At 44.0% G+C, this 19,109-nt stretch overlaps 1 protein-coding gene across 1 annotated transcript; it reads left to right on the top strand.

The window, feature by feature from the left end:
• Positions 1-14,689: 14,689 nt before the first annotated feature.
• On the top strand, positions 14,690-18,184 carry LOC113017329 (uncharacterized). The gene is made up of 2 exons (XM_026160486.1): positions 14,690-14,822; positions 17,058-18,184. Exons 1-2 carry the CDS (start codon positions 14,690-14,692, stop codon positions 18,182-18,184), a joined length of 1,260 nt encoding a protein of 419 aa, XP_026016271.1.
• Positions 18,185-19,109: the final 925 nt, after the last annotated feature.

A 19,109-nucleotide genomic window follows, 5' to 3' on the forward strand; every position in this document is an offset into this window, starting at 1 on the left:
TTAGTAAAGATTTAAATTGCTCAAGTGTTTGTGCAGATCTAATATTTAAGGGGAGACTATTCCAGAGTCTGGGACCTGCCACAGAGACGGATCTATCACCACGGGATGTGAGGTCAGTCCGTGGGATGGACAGCATTAGTTTTGAGCTGGACCTCGTGGTTTGTCCTGGAGCATAGGCAGAGAGGGGCTCAGACAGGTGAGGAGGGGCTCGGGCGTTAATGACTTAAAAACAAAAAGTAGAAGTTTAAATTGGATCCTGTAGGAGACAGGAAGCCAGTGTAGAGAAGCTCAAACTGGGGTTATATGCTCTCTCCGTTTGGTACCAGTTAGCAGGCGAGCAGCAGCATTTTGAACCATCTGAAGACGATGGATGGAGGCCTGATCTAGACCATAACACAATGAATTGCAGTAGTCTCATCTGCAAGTAAGGGAAAGGTGAATAAGACGCTCAAAGACGTTAGGAGGGATGGCTTTACCTTGGCCAGCTGTCTTAACTGAAAGAAGCAGGACTGAACACTGCACTCACCTGCTTCTTCACTTTAAAAGAACCATCAATGTAGACACCGAGGTTTTTACACGTGTTTCAAGTAGCGGTGCTTTATCAGGCCAGTACAGGTCAGCCTAATCACTGGTTTCAAACTCCCAGTAATGAAACTGGGGAACACTGGTTGTGCTCAACCTACAAAATATTTCACGTTCCTGCGATATGTGCTGAGCACGCACGACAGACATGAAGCAGACAGGATCACAGCTGATCTTCTCTCGCTCACGAGTGAGCTAGTTAATGTTGGGAGTCACAGAGGGAGCGCTACGATCAACCTTTAAATCAAAACGGTTCACCTCCGACACAAGGCGTCCAGTCGACGCAGAACCCAACGCAAGGCATCGTCTGAGGGTTCTTCCATCCATCACTGAAACCATTCTGTGTAGGTGCAGAGACACCCCAAGAATCCAGGTGTTATGTGGCAGCTTCGTGCACAAATGTTATTAATAAGTAGCTGTTATTAGAGCGACGCTGAGGGTGCTGAGTGGTTGGGATGTCCCCCAGACCATCACTGAAACACCAGAGCAGCCGTGCTGACGAGGTTCCAGCAGCACGATGCTCTGCAGCCTCTTCCACATGTGCTCAGCATGCAGCGGCTCTCATCTGTGGAAAGCACAGTTCTGGTCTTTGATGGGAAATGTTAATCAGACTGCATGATGTCAGTTCACCCTGCATCCACAACAAAGAAGAAGAAGCCGTATGTAAACATAACATACAAACTGACCGAGGACAAGAGGGAACAGTGCTGCTGTCAGTCCAACGTGTCCACGTCCTCTGGACTAAGAAGGGGAGAAACCGTCCAACTGTCATAATCACAGCCGCACACCTGCATCACTGACGGTCTGCATGACTTATATGTAAACTTTAAACTTCAATAAGGATGCCAGCAAAAGCAGCTTCTTTCCACTGCTGGAAAACTGCAGTGTTTGATGTGAAACAGCAGTAATCACATCAGCGATGGCTTCACGGGGACACTGACAGACGATTTCTGTCCCTGCTCCTCTAACCTGTAGCTCCTTAAATCCAAACCCAGACAAAGCTCGACGTGTCCTGTGAGGTTGGACCGCTCACATCCCCAGGTTTGGCTTTGAAATCACATCTTACACTCTGTGCTACAGTCACAGCGTCCAAGCAGGGAGGCAGGAAACTGCCCCGTCGCCAAGGAAACCTAGGTGTCTGTCTGTTGTCAGGGCAACAGGGCAGAGGGGATGGGGAGCAAAAATACAGATAACGACAGGAAGGCTGGGCAGAGACAACAAAGGCAGGCGGGGCCGTCAGCTGACATCTTTGGATCCACGATTGTGCCGAGCAGGAAACTGAAGCAGTGCATAAACAGATCTGATGCTCACAATCTGTTTACATGTTTTTCTCTTCACGTGGAGTAAAAATGACGTCATTCACGAGACCTGGTTGTTCCAAATATGTGAGATTCATGTGCTCATCCATCGTATTCCTACTGATTCTCCACACAGACAGTCAGCCTGTCGTCAGCTACTTTTCAGTGGCTTGTATGCAACGCTTGGGAACATGCTGGGGAGGGTTACCCATCACCTGCCAGCATTTCAATCAGAGAACTTCCTGAATCTTAGTTTATGACAGCTGGAGCCATTTACATATCTAACACTGCTGTATTAGTCCTATTATATAAAAGGAGGAGCAAACAGTGATGTGTTCTGCTTCCTGCTCATTTCTTTTCTTCTTGTCTCAAACTGACTGAAAACACAGCACAACAAACACGAGTCACTGAGAAACATCCGTGTTTCCTCCTTTATTATGAAGATGAATTACATTTAATAATCTGACATTATGCTTTTCTTGCTCATGAGTCACAAAATCAAAGGTAAGTTGTTGAAGGGCGCCCCCTTGTGACGGCTTGCCAACAACACATACACTATACGCCACGATCGCTCACACAGGCCACGACTTTTAGGAAAGAGCCCCATTAAACGCTGTTCTTCTGCTCAGTGAACTAGCAGTAAATCAGGAATCCCAGGCTGCTGCGAGGCGGCAGCGGTGTGTGCACTAACAGGCAGCAGCTCACATGACCGGCTAATGTGTCAAAGTTTTCTATGAGCGACACTCACAGAGAGAAGAGGGGAGCCTATCAGAAATAGCACGGCTGACTCGTAAAAGCTGCAGTGAAATCAGATAATGGAGGGGGGGGGGGGGGGGGCTACACCTTTGAAGACAGTGACCTTGCAGGTGACGTATGGTGAAGGTGGAGACTGTGAGGGGGGTACTAGCAGAAGAAAACGCTCAAAAACACAATAATAAGGTGAGCAGGTTAGTGTGTGACTTCAAACCTCTGCAACATGGTTTGAAGTATGAGGGAAAGAGTCATGGTGGTGTTCAGTGCATCCTCTGGACAGAAGAAAAGAAGACAAGGAAATGTGAACGAGGACGTTCAGGATAATGAAGGTAGACGGGAGAACTGGGCAGTGCCTGCAGGTTTACAGTGACCTGTGTGAGAGAGCACATGCTGAGGAAGCAGAAGAAGACTTGGCTGAGGTTGGAAGGATGTGCAGTAAGAGTAAGGAGGACATGAGGGCAGCTATGAAGGAGAATGATGGTCCTGATAAACATCTGGAGGTATGAAGGGGACTTTTTAACTAGATTGTTGGATGATGAGGAATGGAGGAAGAGCGTCCTGGTACTGAAGAATCAGGGTGCAGAGCTGCAGCAGCCACAGAGGGATGGAGCTGATGAGCCACACCGTGAGAAAGAGCTACTGAAGTGAGGTTCTACATGTAGATGAGGAAGTGCAGAGAAGGTTAGAAGGAGTTGTATCATATCTGTGTGGATGTGGAAAAAGCACACGACGGGACACCAAGAGACGTACTGTGGTACTGCACATACTGAGCACATACTGAGCACATACTGAGGCTGTGCAGGAGACAGCAAGGCACAGGTGAGCTGTAGGAGGGACAGATGGATTTAGAGCGGGGGCGCGATGACATCAGGACTCGACTCTGAGGCCCTTCATGTGTGCGATGGTGCAGACAACACTGGGAACTATAGTGAGAACAGGGAGCAGGTGGAGAGGTGGAGCCAGTAAGACTGAATACATGTGTGTGAAGGAGAAAGGTGCCTGAGTGAAGCTGGTCCAGAACAACACAGTGCACAGGGCAGGTGCAGAGGAGGTGGGGTGGGTGGAGGTGAGGGTCAGGGGGGGTTTGTGAAAGAAGAAACACAAAAACCTGACAGGGAAAATTTAGGAGACGGTAGCTCGTGATGGCGAGCTGTTGTGTGTCGGAGACGGTGGCACTGACAAACCACAGGAGGCGGAGCTGGAACGGTTAAAGATGGTCGACTCTTCATTGGGAATGACCAGAATGGAAACGTTTAGGTAGAACACAGGGGCGAGGCTGGACACGTGCAGACGACTGATCGTGGATACACAGGGTGTCGAACAGTAACTAACACAGAAATACTGCTGTAAAGGTCCCAGTTAGACATGCTGAAGCACAGGTCAACAAACCATCTCAGCTTCCCTGTGTGATTTCACTTCATGGCTAAATCATCGTTTCAGGCTTCTTTGGGTATTTGTGGGTTTGACGTTTTCACCCTAATTCATAAAAAGCCAATCAACAATCAGGAGAGAGGAGTTCGTCTTTCTAATTACAACTAATACGATTAAAAGACTTATTTATAAACTAAGTTAGCGTCACAGTACAAAGTTAAACAGAGAATCAGGAATCCTCTCTTAATATATGTGATCACATAGATCTGTCAGCAGCAATTTGTCACGTAAAAACAGCACATCAAAAGGACTCTGCAGTCACAGCGCCCCCTGCTGTTATCACACTAGAAAGGTATTTATTATTATATTAATTATGCAGCATGCAAACATATATAATGTCTCTCTGAGGGCATCTTCCTGAAATATTAATGCATGTGCTAAACAGCTGTACTCAAAGGAAGCAGACACACACACACACACACACACACACACACACACACACACACACACACACACACACACACACACACACTATGTTAAGCATGTGTGCATGTTGGCTGTTCATGATTTATTTATGGATTGGCTTTCTCATTGCGCACAGAGAGCCAGAGGTTCTACTGAACTCTGGGTTGTTACCAGTTCATTACCAGTCATGTAACAGTAGCCCAGTTCAGCATAAACCCAGACAGTAATGACATACTGGTCTGGACAGATTACTGACCAGCTTGGAGTGATCTTGCTTCGCTCACGTTCAGCAGAAGCTTTGTGGAGATGAAATCAGTGTAACACTGCGCCTCCTCAGGTCAGAGACCACAGACGGTAACAAATGAATCACTTTGTAAGGAAAGCCAGCTAGACTGGACTGAACTGTCTGAGCTGTCATTGATCAGTTATTAGTCGTTTCCTGGCAGCTTTCTCCAAACAATAACATCAAAAAGCCACCAAACCAAACATGATGTGATTAATCTGCTGCACACAGGACGCTGCTGAACACCTAAACCAGGCCCTTAGAGGACCTCTGCCCTCTGTTATAATAACCACACATCTACTACTGACAAATGGCTAATTATTGATCATTTATTTATAATTATTTATTCATGAAATCACAAAACAACGAAGCTAAGATGCTCAGTAAAGACGGCGCTGGCCTTTCTATCACTGTCCACTGTCACAGCAGGATGTCCAATAATCAGAGTGGCTGCTGCTTCTGCCTCGTGTCTCCACACAGAAAGGTCAACAACTATTTGAGGCATATTTACCTCTCTGTCACCAGCCCCACAACAAACACATACAGAACGACGGGGCCGTCAGCAGGAGTCAGGCTTTGGACAGCTCCATGTCAACTTACCTGCAAGAGAAAAGACAAATTAAGTAGTTACCTTAAAAAACAAAAGGAATTATTTCTTAGTATCTGGTGAACTAAGTACCTGCTACCATCACAGATCATCAGAAACAGCTCCAGATGCACAGACAGTGGCTGCAATGTACATATTTAAATTGTTTTTAACACTTGGATCCACGTTAGTTCTGTTTATGTTACGACAAAAACCAATCCCAGCACAGGCAGCAGCGCCCATAGGCGTGTTGTTTGTGTCACTGGCAGCTATAAATAACAGCAACATGTGAATGAAGTCCGCCGAGCTATTCTTAGGCTCCGCACAAAAGGAAAAGCCATAAGCTTTCTAACTCCAGTGTTCTTCATATGTCCCCCCACACATACAAAAAATCTAATTTTAAAAAAATGATAGAATAAAAAGAAGATATACAAACATCAAATGCCATAAAATGCTCTGAACAGACAAGCTTCCACTGGCATGTGTACATTTTACCTTAATGCAGCCTTAAGTCACAGTCGCTCCCTAAACGGAGATTCACTTGATTCCATTTTAAGAACTCCCTGCAGTGTGACCGATCCTGGAAGCTTCACTACATCTGTCTAAGGCAGACTAATCACTCAAGGACATGGGATCCCCTGGCCCCCTTTATAAAGGCCCCTGGCCTCAGACTATTCTGTAAGTAGGGGACTGCACTGAGATACCAAACCAGCTTATGAAATGTGACAGTGTGCTTGTGACTGGGATATAATCCCTGGATACAAATCTTGTGAATACTCATAACCAGTTTCAATGGAGAACACTGACATACAGTGGGGCAAAAAAGTATTTAGTCAGCCACCAATTGTGCAAGTTCCCCCACTTAAAACGATGACAGAGGTCAGTAATTTGCACCAGAGGTACACTTCAACTGTGAGAGTCAGAATGTGAAAAAAAATCCATGAATCCACATGGTAGGATTTGTAAAGAATTTATTCGTAAATCAGGGTGGAAAATAAGTATTTGGTCACCTCAAACATGGAAAATCTCTGGCTCTCACAGACCTGTAACGTCTTCTGTAAGACGCTTTTCTGTCCCCCACTCGTTACCTGTATGAATGGCACCTGTTTGAACTCATCATCTGTATAAAAGACACCTGTCCACAGCCTCAAACAGTCAGACTCCAAACTCCGCCATGGCCAAGACCAAAGAGCTCTCGAAGGACACCAGGAAAAGTATTGTAGACCTGCACCAGACTGGGAAGAGTGAATCTACAATAGGCAAGCAGCTTGGTGTGAAAAAATCAACTGTGGGAGCAATCATCAGAAAATGGAAGACATACAAGACCACTGATAATCTCCCACGATCTGGGGCTCCACTCAAGATCTCATCCCGTGGGGTCAAAATGATCATGAGAACGGTGAGCAAAGATCCCAGAACCACACGGGGGGACCTGGTGAATGACCTGCAGAGAGCTGGGACCAAAGTAACAAAGGTCACCATCAGTAACACACTACAACGGCAGGGAATCAAATCCCGCAGTGCCAGACGTGTTCCGCTGCTGAAGCCAGTGCATGTCCAGGCCCGTCTGAAGTTTGCCAGAGAGCACATGGATGATACAGCAGAGGATTGGGAGAATGTCATGTGGTCAGATGAAACCAAAGTAGAACTTTTTGGTATAAACTCAACTCGTCGTGTTTGGAGGACGAAGAATACTGAGTTGCATCCCAAGAACACCATACCTACTGTGAAGCATCGGGGTGGAAACATCATGCTATGGGGCTGTTTTTCTGCCAAGGGGACAGGACGACTGATCCGTGTTAAGGACAGAATGAATGGGGCCATGTATCGTGAGATTTTGAGCCAAAACCTCCTTCCATCAGTGAGAACTTTGAAGATGAAACGAGGCTGGGTCTTCCAACATGACAATGATCCAAAACACACCGCCCGGGCAACAAAGGAGTGGCTCCGTAAGAAGCATTTGAAAGTCCTGGAGTGGCCTAGCCAGTCTCCAGACCTCAACCCCATAAAAAATCTGTGGCGGGAGTTGAAAGTCCGTGTTGCTCGGCGACAGCCCCAAAACATCACTGCTCTCGAGAAGATCTGTATGGAGGAATGGGTCAAAATACCAGCTACTGTGTGTGCAAACCTGGTAAAGACCTATAGTAAACGTTTGACCTCTGTTATTGCCAACAAAGGTTATGTTAGTGGATATTATACATGGTTATGCTCAGGATGTGTCGGCCAGTTTCCACTGGAAACGCCTTTTGGTTGAACTGTCAGCGAGGAATTTGCATTTGCACTGTTACATTTTTATATAACTTTAATGCACATAAACAACAGCTGCTTGTTTCAGTGAAAATACATTGATGGGTTTTTAATAAAGTTGTGCAGCTGTAAAGTATTTTGTCTGGTGTCAATTCTATCGTCAGCTACATCGTTATGGCAAATGTTCAAATGTATATGGTGATAAATATCTTTGGTCATATGGTCCTGCTCTGTCTGTCACCTTCTGTGTTGAGCTCATTGTTTCCTCTGTAGTGGCTGAGCTGAGTCCAAGTAGCTGAAAATGTTCCTCTGCTGCTCCGTCAGACTCTCCTCCTCCTGCTGATCAGCTGGGACACAAAACAGATCTTTGTTAGGCTCCACACTGCACTGAAGAGTCAAAGTGTCTCATATGTTCATCTGACAAGTAAAAGAACACATTTTTGTTTCCCGAGGTGGGCAACTTGTTGGAAACAAACACAAAAGGTTTGAGCACTGATACCTGCCATTGCTGCCATTGAAAGATGCAACGCCAGCAATGTGGATTGTCAAGACTCAAACCAATCATCAGGCAAAGACAACAGGGATCATTTGTTTCTGTTTATTTAGCATTCACAGCATTTGTAGTTGCCTTCTGTGCAGGGGAAGTCCACGCACACTGTGTGGTACCGCCATCCGCAGAAGGTGCATTCAACCTCTGTAAGAGAAACGAGGTTGTCTGAGACTGAAATGATATTCACTAAAGAAGTGGTGATTTGTAAAACTTCAAGTGTATGATAAGGTGAAAACAAATACACAACTGCATGTCATGTAGTTGAAGGTTTTTTTTCCTTTGGAAGACCGGAAAACACTGAAAGTTACAAATTAGTACTTTATTTATCCAGGTAAAAAAAAAAATCTCATTGAGATTAAAAATCTCATTTCCAAGAGAGACCTGGCGTCATGGCAACACAAGTCACATACCACACAGGTATATAACATTTATAACAAACACAATATCCCAACATGTGTAACAAATGTATTGTGCTTGAAACAAATTCAGAATAGGTGATAAAGCAGCTGCACATGTGTGTCACGAGTAAATCTGGCTGTATAACAAACAGAAACAAGTGATCCTGCTGTCTTTGCTCAACGGTTGGTTTGAGTCTTGACAATCCACATTGCTGCCATCTTTCAATATGTTGAATGCACCAGTGTAAGTGCAGCCACTCAGACTCAATGTGTTCATAGAAACAGGTGCAGATGTGTCACGAGTTCATCCAGCAGTAGCTATGGCACTTGGCCACAGGGGGCAGCAGTTGACTGACCTGCATTTGAGACTGCTCCAGCTGCTCTGTGACAGTCAGTAGATCTGCTACAAATTGCAGATCATATGCAAGTTTTGGAAATGACATTATAAATATTCTTAACTTAGCCACGGCAGCATTGTTGATGTATTACCTATATACTACAAATTATTCCACCTGCTGAAAAGTGGATCTAATGTGGGCGGACTCACACTTAGCAAATAAACCTGTGATGTGAGAATGTAATCAAACTGTTGATCAGAGGCTTCTGCACACGTCCTGTAGTTACACACTCGGGAGGAAAGACGACGTCCTCGCTCTGCAACATGATCTGTGTTTCATCCAGGACGCTCAAACACAGACTGGTTTCCAAATATTAGACGCACTGGTTCTTCATGCGTTTCTACCTGAGCACTCAGAGTCATTTCTACAACAGGCCTCCTTCACCTGCTGGTGCCTCTGTTTCTGTGTTTGGCTGTTTCCATCAGTGCCTGATGTTTGTGATCTTTGATCTGTTCTGAAGTCTCTCTTTGTGACACAAATGTTGTTTGGCTTCTTTTGCAAACAAGGCAAAAGAACTTTAATGGATTCATTTGCTGATCTTACTTTTCTGATGCAAAGCCGTCCTTTCAACGCTTTAGAAAGAAAACCAAACAATGTTTTTAAAACTTTCCCAAAATGTAAAAGCTATTAAAACCATAAACTTCTGCTCCTTGATCATGTGATTCTTCTTCTAGACTGTCTGTAATTGTTATTGCTGATTGTCAATAAAGTTGTTTTTTATAAGTTATGTTGTAAAGGAAGCTTGTGGCGAGGGAGGAGGGGCGACTAAAAGCAGGTTCATATAGTGGGAAAGTCCTCAGGTCATGTGAGGATATTTACTGATGCGTCAACACTGTCAGATAAAAGAACGGCTGCTGCATTTGTTCTGCCAGAAATAAGTTTGGTGATGAGTAAAAGAATTACAGATGATGTGGCAGTTTATACTGGGAGCTGGTAGTGATGTTACTGGCTTGAACTGGGTGGAGGACGCACTAATATGGAGGTATGTGGTTTGCTGGGACTCTAGCAGCGTGCTAGTGAGCACAGGTGATATGTCTTCAGACTCTAGGCAACATATTGTTTTTGATATACTTCATTTACTGTATAGAATCAAACACAGAGGGATAGAAGTGGATTTCTTATGGCTCCCTGTGAATATCGGTGTTGATGCAATGAACAGGACGATAAGTTTAAAAAGGTGCAGCAAGAAGAAGTCGTGCAGGTTTGACTATAAAATACAGTGAAAGTGAGGTGAAGAGTATAATGAAGGTAAAGATGAAGGACGAGTGGCAGGCACACTGGGACTGTCGCCTCTGGTCTGCTCACTTTATCTCCACCATCTCCACCCACATCACTGACACTCAGCCCCACCCTGTCTCTATCTGTGACCTTTCACCCACTTTAACTAAGGAGGTGATCTACTATGATAAGTTTCATCAGAAGCTTCATGGTAGAATCAAACTGTGTTGGTTTGTTTGCACGATAATGTTAATCACACACACACACACACACACACACACACACACACACACACACACACACACACACACACACACACACACACACACACACAACAATTCTCACACTGGGGTTTTTGCAAATGATATCAGTGACCACAACCAAGACCACAAATAGCTTTTAAAGGAGATTTGAAGCTTTTCTGGCAGAAAGCTTCATGATTTATGGGACTATAACTGGAACAGAATCTACCTGATCACCAATGGTGACGCTCCAGATCAAACCCTGATAACTCATAACCTACATGGTAATTTCAAGTGTGGAGGATGCATTAATTGTCAATACACCAAAAATGTCAAATCATTCAAAGACCCTATAGGTGACAAAACCATTGCCATAAAGGGCTTTATCACATGCAGAACTAAAAATGTAATCTACACGATACAGTGCCCATGCAATAAAATATATATAGGAGAAACATCCCGCCCTCTTAAAGATCGAATTAATGAACACAGAAGTTCAAGAGGAATGATTTAACCAGCCCTGTTGCAAGACACTTCAACGATAAACATCCAAATTCACCATTATTTTTCCGGCATTGAAGCCATTAAACTAAACCAAAGAGGTGGCAACATAAATTTTATCCGGAAAAAAAGAGAAGCATCTTGGATATTCGGTTTTAAGAGTCTGCACCCCAGAGGTATGAATGAGCATTTTTCGATCAATGAGGTTTTATGAACTACACCTTTTTTTAAAAAAAAAATTTTTATTTTTTTATCCTAATTTTATCAGTTAAATTACTCTCACATGAGTAATGTTTATTCAAGTAATCTTGTTATTTCAGCCAAAGAAGGAGTAGCGTGCTAGACATCTCATCTTAAGTCTACATTTTAAGTCTAATCTTTAGAGACTTTACAATTTAGAGACATAAATAAGGTTCTTTTAACAAATGTGCTCCCATGTGATGATGTAATCTTGTTTTCTAATTCTAACGTGCTTTTACCATTAAAGACTGCCCCCCTGTTTTTGTTTTGTTTTTTTAAAATCTGTGTGTATATTTATAGCATCCTTCTTATGCATTTCATGCATGTGTTATTTTCAGACATATGGGGGTTATGTCACCCCCTCCTCATCATTAATGATCTAGCCCAGTATTTACTTGGGCGGGACTTAACCAATTAACCAATACCTACCTATTATATGTCAGCTGACCTATCTATGAAGTTTTGACTGGTTAATTTGAATTTTTTTCTGTTTCCTGTCTTGTATTTAAGCAATTCTTTACAATGTTTTACTATGACCGTGATGAAGACCACAAGCCGAAACGCGTTGGTCAATTATTAAAGTTGTTCTTCTTCCCTCAAGTGTTGCTGGAGTTCCTGCTTTTTTTATATACAAGTTATATGCCAGACAAAGCAGCAGGTGATCAGTGCAATATAAGGTGCAATGTGATGGGTGGTGGTGCACAGTGAGTGTCCAGGGTGCGAGGGGTCCTTGAGGACGACATTGCCAGTATATAAATGTCTCTGAGGGAGGTTAGTGTCGGGCCCAGGGCCGCTCTGCTGCCCTCACCACCCGCTGCAGTTTCCTCTTGTCCTCCACAGCAGCTGAACCACAGTGTGCAGCAGAAGGCTCTCCATGGTAGAAGTTCATTAGCAGTTTGTGATTAGCATTCTTGGACATACGTAGATCTTGTGGAGATACAGAAATTATTTTGACTGCAATAATATAACCTGCATTATTAACATTGCCTTAATAATATTACTTACAGGATTGATATTGTATCAAAGATGTTTGCCATCATAGTAACCTTTTTCATTACAGGTGTAGCTATGATCATTTTAGACACATTGCATATTTGTGCTCATTCAGAGTTGATGTTCAGTCTATTAAAGGTCTCAAGCTTTGTGAAGCGCTATTTTTTCACAATCCATTGTGTGGGTGACCTGGAACATAGAAGGCCGCGTACACGCTTACAAACACATATAATCTAGAAACTTGCCAGCCCAAAGGTCTGGAATTCATTTAGCTTCTAACTGCATGTTAGTCTACTTGGTAACAGATGACAGGAGAGCAGTTAAGAAAGGGATCAGTCTTCAGGGACCATGTAGGCTTGAAATGTATTACCATGTATGGCAGGTGTTATCAAAAACTGAACTTTTGTATCTCTTTTTACACATTTAACCCTAGAACACTATCGCTAAATATAGTAACACCATCACTAACCCCGGGTGATTTTTACCCAATATAATATACCCAACAAAAAGTACTTGTCATCAAAATATATAAAATATATGACAACACATGACAAATTAGAGGGGTTTTCTTTTATTTTCAGCTGTGCCATATCTAACAAAATGGAAAAAAAGTTTCATGGGGGGACCCTAAAAAATGCTCCAAAATTTCTGGAAAATTAGCAGTTGGAGAACAAAACAAATCCTAAACAAAAATATAATGATGCTGGAAACTTGGTCTTTGGTCCACCCATTCCTGGGATATTTGAGTCTTCCCTGGTGAAGGCACAGTCTCCTTGACACGCGAACAGCTGCAGGAGAGAGAAACAAAAAATGGCATTTTTTGAGTGGGTAAAAATGACCAGTTGACTAAAATATTTGTTTTTACCATATGAATTCCCTTGGAAATCACCAGTTGTTGATAGTTATTCATAACCACTGCACTAAATAAGGATAACATGCAAATTCCAGGACCACTCTTACTTACCTATTCCTTACATGCAGTCAGTACACACAGGGTAGTAATGGCATGGACACACCGGTCGACGGCAGACATGGCACCTGTATCGCGTCTTCCTGTCCAAGCCTGAGGGGCAGTCAGCACACCTCACTAAGGGACCACTGCTTTCTGCTGCCACTGGTCCTGCCTCACCTTCAACAGTGCCAGGGGTAGGGATGTCGAGCACGCTACAGATCAGGACTCTGAGTTGACGTGACAGATTTGAAGAGGAGAGCCTCTGCTCTGCCCATGGTTTGATGAGTGCCAATGCCAAAGCCTGCATATAAGACCACCTCTGCATTTGGTTGTCACCTCTCTTCATTGCATTCTCATTGTGAATGATCCATGAGTTTATCACACCAGCATTGATCATGCCATAGAACACGCAAAGGGGCCATCTCTTGGTTTTTCTTCCACAACCATAGTGAGCGCACATCTGGTCAAAAGTATCGACACCTCCCTTTGTTTTGTTGTCAAATTCAATCACTTCGGGCTTACGAGTGGGTCCTATGCTTGGTTGTGTATGCATGGATGACAGGAGCAGTACAACCTTCTTTTTTGATGCTTTGTCAGGGAGGAAGGACACCAAGGTTAGTTCTTTGGTAAAGAGAAATGCACTGGAGCCTGGCGCGTGATTTTCTTTAACTTTCATCACTTGTGGGATCTCCCTTTTGTTTGCTTTTATTGTTCCCACTAAGGTCATGCCACAGTTCTGCAGCAGATCAATTGCCAGTGGCACAGAAGTGAACCAATTATCAGTGGTCACATTCCTGTTTGTATGGTGATATTGTTTGGTCAGCTCCTTGGTGAAATGCTGGCCAAGACTTTGTCCATCCTGTCGTTGTGTTACAAGTTTCCCCAGGTATGGTATTCCTGTCAGCAGGTACTTGCTTTGAGCATCATTGGCAAGGACAAGCTTGATACCATATTTGGCAGGTTTGTTGGGGATGTACATTCTAAATGGACACCTCCCTCTAAATCCAAGCAACTGTTCATCTACAGTTATGTTTTGACTGGGCACATATAACTTTTTACAGTTGTCAATGAATATTTGCCATATATTTCTAATGGGAGCAAATTTGTCCATGGCCTGTCTTTCTTGCCGTGTGTCAGGGTCATCAAATCGGAGACAGCTAAGGAGGAATGAAAAGCGACCCTCAGACATAGCAGCACGGTACACAGGTGCAGCAGTAGCAGGGTTCCACATTTCTTTAGTAGACAAATGGTTGTCCATCTGGCAACCACTAAAGATACAAATCCCTAGCATTGCACGCACCTCTGCCGGGGTTGTTCTCTGGAAAGTACCTGTTATCTTCCGATACTTCACAGCTTCAGCATCAATACGGATGTTCGTCCATGTCACAATTTCGTCGATGATTTGGTCCTCAAAAAATAATGTGAAACACTTCTCAGGGGTGTCAGCATTTGATGCTTCTGGTGTTGGTCCTGCTGTAAAAGCAGGCATGATATTTCGTGCAGCTGTCCTGGTAGCTGCCAATGTCTGAGGCCGAGAACTCCACTGGAAACCAGAAGTACTCCTGTAAGACTTGTTTTGGAGTCTCACAATATAGGCCATGTCATCATTCACATGGCGGTGTCCTCTCCCCCTGTGACCCACATCAGGGGTGGCAGGGACCGCATCAGACGTGGCAGGGACCGCATCAGACGTGGCAGGGACCGCATCAGACGTGGCAGGGACCGCATCAGACGTGGCAGGGGAAGTAAGATGGGCAGTAAACCTAGAGGCAACAGGTCCTGAGGTGGGAATTTGTCTGGTGGTCAGTCTACTTGAATCATGATGTCGCATTTTTTTTCTCTGATGACTTGAAGTGCTAGGCTCAAAGCAATCACTATCACTGTCATCATCACCCGGTTTTGGAATGTAGTCCACGTCACTGTCGCTGTCATACATCTCTTCTGCTTCCACATGATCAACATCTTCATCAGTGCTTTCCCTGAATAGAATATCTTCTATTTCCTTTTGGGTCAAGTACTTCAGTGGTTTCCTTTTTGGCATTTTTTTTCCCTAGAGGACTGCTAGAATTTCACCAGATAGCTATCTTGCTAGCTATTTGCTGAAAGAAATAATGTGCACAGTTATCTAGCTAGCTACATAACATAGCTTTTAGATAAAAAAAAAAAACAAAAAACTAATCAGCTAACAATTGCCAAGTTAAACAAACCTTACCTATGTGTTACTCACTAGCTGGGATGCCAAAGACACTGAACCTGCAACAGGGTGACAGCTGTAGTTGAAGAGGGACAGTAAATATGGTGAGCCTGAATGCTGTTATGATGTTGTATGATGCTGTTATAAATGCGGCAAGATCGCCTGATTTTATACACTAACACTATCACCGGGTGAAATCCACCCAAAACCTACTTTACCCTCTATCACTATTGCTGGGTGAAATTCACCCGAACACATGCCTGTAGGAAAAAGCGGGATTTGGGGTAGGGAAACACCCACGCCTTCAAAGACGTCAAAGACAATGCTGAAGCTACCCAGGGACCCACGACACTCAGACAAACGCAACATATTGAAAATTATGTAAATACATTTGCTCGGGTGAAAATCACCCGGCGATAGTGTTCTAGGGTTAAGATGTACCATTGACTGTAATCGATGTATTTTAATCTGTAATTGACGCACGAGGGGGCGTAAAACCCTGATGCTATAAAATCATCATCTTGTGTATTCTTAGGGGGAGGCGTTTTGCTGATGTGATGCTGTATACTTCTTCTCCTGCGTGTGTTTTAATAAACTCATTGTCTGATTGCACTCTCCTGAGCCTCTGTTGGTGTGTTCTGTTGCTCAACATTTTTGAACTCGAAACAATCTCAAATTAAAAACCAATGATTGATGCAAAACTCATTTGTTACTTTGGGTTTGCTAGTTTCAGTTTATTTAATATGAACTTTTAGTTATGTCATTTCTTCTTAAAGTAATGATCCAAGACAAAGAGAAGGTAATAAGGCAAAGACGTGGTATTGGCCACTAGTGAAGTGTGTGACTGTCAGGCTGCCAAACAAACCTCTTCTCCAGCACGTCACACTTGTGGAGCTTCCTGGAAACTGTGACTGTAACAAGAGCAGAGATCAGATGTGGAAAGGGCTCATTCAAGTTTAATTCAAATGTATCTGCACCTTTAACTTTACCTGCACCAAGTCTGATCTGTTTGATCATTCACATGATCTGATAGCAACTTAAAATTCAAATATAGATCTTGGGCAAGAAACACTGACTCCACATTCATAGGAGACTGAAGACATAAAAATAAAAGAAATGAATTAGCCAGTTGAGAAGTGTGCTTATCTGAGGAACTGTTTAATATTAGATTTTTCATAAACTCTGAGACATTGTAAGTACATTTGTAAATACACCCTCTAGTGGAAAATTTGTGTTGATGAAGATGAAACAAGGGTTGACATTTCAGCAAACAATGATCCCAAACACAGCCAGCTGGTTTCAGAGAGAGAAACTAAAGCTGATAGAACAGCCATTGACCTGAATCCTCACAGTTTATAGAAGGGGCCCTGTTGATGTGGAGAAACATCTGAGCACATGTAATGTGCAAGTTAAGAGCATTTGAGCATCTCATGGTGGTTACCTCGGAGACCATCTGTCACTTTGTGTAGCCACGCCCACAGTGCACAGAATACATGCGTTCGACTAATTTGTCCACCAGGAGGCATCTTCATGCTGTCATCATACACAAAGGCTTTTGTACAAAGTGTTAAACAAACTGCAGCAAGTGTGTTCAAGACTTTTTCCCTGTCTTATTTCTCTTTATTACACATAATCTATGGAAACGTGTGGTTTGATTACTTTGCATGTGTGGATTTGATGGGTTGTTGCCACATCTGGTGAGATTTTCATGTCAACAGAACCTTCTGAAATATATTTCTTTAGAAAATTGGTGACACTGGTGACATTCGTCCAATACCCGCTCTAGAAGAAGCCCTACAGTACAGAGATTCTAAAGACTGCAAGGTGGCATCAGCAGGTATTGAGGTAAGGACAGGAAGAAAGTGGAAGGCTGAGAAGGCAGTTGAGGTGGCAGAGTCACACCTAAGGAAGAAAACACTGGTGAGGGTCTTAGCAACAGGGGGAGCAGGCTTGGGGTACGTCCCAAAGGCCCAGGTCAGCAGGGCACAGGGAAAGGAGAGACACCAGCTACTCCAGGAAGAGGTCCGAGCAGGTGTGGAGGAGGGGCGAGTAAGTAGAGCTGTAGGCCTTAAGCGGCAGGGAGCATGGACAAGGTGGGAGAGCACCTTGCAGCGCAAGGTCACCTGGGCAAACATCATGCAGGCAGACTTCCACCGGATCCGATTCCTAGTGCAGGCAGTATACGATACTCTGCCAAGCCCAGCAAACCTCCATCTGTGGGGGAAGAACGAGACACCTGTCTGTCCCCTGCGCTCTGGAAGAGGGACCCTAGAACACCTCCTTAGCAGCTGCCCAAGGGCCCTGGCCGATGGTCGGTATCATTGGCAGCACGACCAGGTGCTCAGAGTAGTTGCTGAAAAGATTGCCTCAGCAATCAGCACCAGCAAGCATCATCATGCTCCGAGGAAGGCAATCTCTTTCATTAAGGCTGGAGAGAAACCCCAGGTGCGCCCGAATGTAACAACCGGCCTCTTCAACACAGCCTCTGATTGGCAGCTACAGGCTGACCTGGGTAAACAGCTACAGTTCCCTCAGAACATTGCAAAAACATCACTCCGGCCAGACATGATAATTATTTCTGAGGCCTCAAAACAGCTGATCATGCTGGAACTCACAGTGCCCTGGGAAGAGCGGATCGAGGAGGCCAATGAAAGGAAACGAGGAAAGTACCAGGAACTAGTGCAGGAGTGCAGGGGAAGGGGCTGGAAGACTTTCTATGAGCCCATAGAAGTGGGTTGTAGGGGCTTTGCAGGACGATCACTCTGCAAAGTCCTAGGCCGGCTGGGCGTGGCTGGGGCAGCCAAGAAGAGGGCCATCCAGGCTGTGAGTGAAGCGGCAGAGAAAGCCACAAGGTGGCTGTGGATCAAGAGGGCTGATCTGTGGGTAGCTACTGGTACGGAAGTCGGGGCCTGATCACCTTCGGCTGGGTCGCCTGGGCGAGGGTGTATGATGTTGTGAGACCCGAAACACCTGATGACCCCAGGATACAGCACTGAAGATGCGTACCAGTGCATCCAGGAGATGTGTCTTTTATAGTCTTTTATAGTTACAGGAAAGCTTGGCTGAGGTTGGAATTTGCCACACATGGAGTTGAAATGACAAAAGATGAGACTGAGAAAAAAATATGAGAAAACCGAAGCAAAAATCCTCCTTGTATATGACTTTAATTATCCATAAAATCATCAACTACAACTATTGAACAGCGTATAAGTTAAAGTAAAAGCTTTAAAACCAAGTTAGTACAAACATCACTAATGTCACATAACTTTGTCTTGGGCAGTTAAAGGCAGTGTTGGGTAAGTTACTTTAAAATAGTAACTTAGTTACATTACTAGTTACTTCTCTCAAAAGTAACTCAGTTACTTCAAGTTACTTGTTACTTTCAAAGTAACTAGTTACTAGGGAAAGTAACTTTGGTTTTACTCAGAATTCTCTTGTTAATGTGTTGCTTCCATAACTTTGCCAGTCTTCTAGCTTGCTTACTTGCCACAAGTGCACTCTGCCACCTACCAATAGAAAGGAAAAGATAATGTGCACATTTCCACGAGAGAAATCCCACACCTGGACCGTCATTGACTGCTGCCATGATTCTAGCCTACGTCACAGTGTCATGTGCGCCTTTTACATCCAACACAAAAACTGCAGTCGTGGTGCTTTCAATTGTACTCAGAACTCGGAAATTCTGCCTTCTGAATAGGAAGATGTAGGTAACACCAGACTGCAGATGAGCTGCATACAGGGCTGGACTGGGACAAATAAATCTTTTTGACTAGATTTTGACATTAGACATTTTGACTAGAGACCGGCCCACCATTATAGGAAAAATCATAAAGCCTTT

Source organism: Astatotilapia calliptera, unplaced genomic scaffold, assembly GCF_900246225.1.
Source record: "Astatotilapia calliptera unplaced genomic scaffold, fAstCal1.2 U_scaffold_103, whole genome shotgun sequence".
In the NCBI taxonomy this organism is placed as follows: Eukaryota; Metazoa; Chordata; class Actinopteri; order Cichliformes; family Cichlidae; genus Astatotilapia; species Astatotilapia calliptera.

Bases quoted from the DNA above. Each gene is read 5' to 3' on its own strand.
- LOC113017329 (XM_026160486.1), top strand. From the start codon at position 14,690: ATGGCGGTGTCCTCTCCCCCTGTGACCCACATCAGGGGTGGCAGGGAC. The intron at 14,823-17,057 runs GTAAGATGGGCA...TACCCGCTCTAG, and splicing joins CATCAGACGTGGCAGGGGAA to AAGAAGCCCTACAGTACAGA.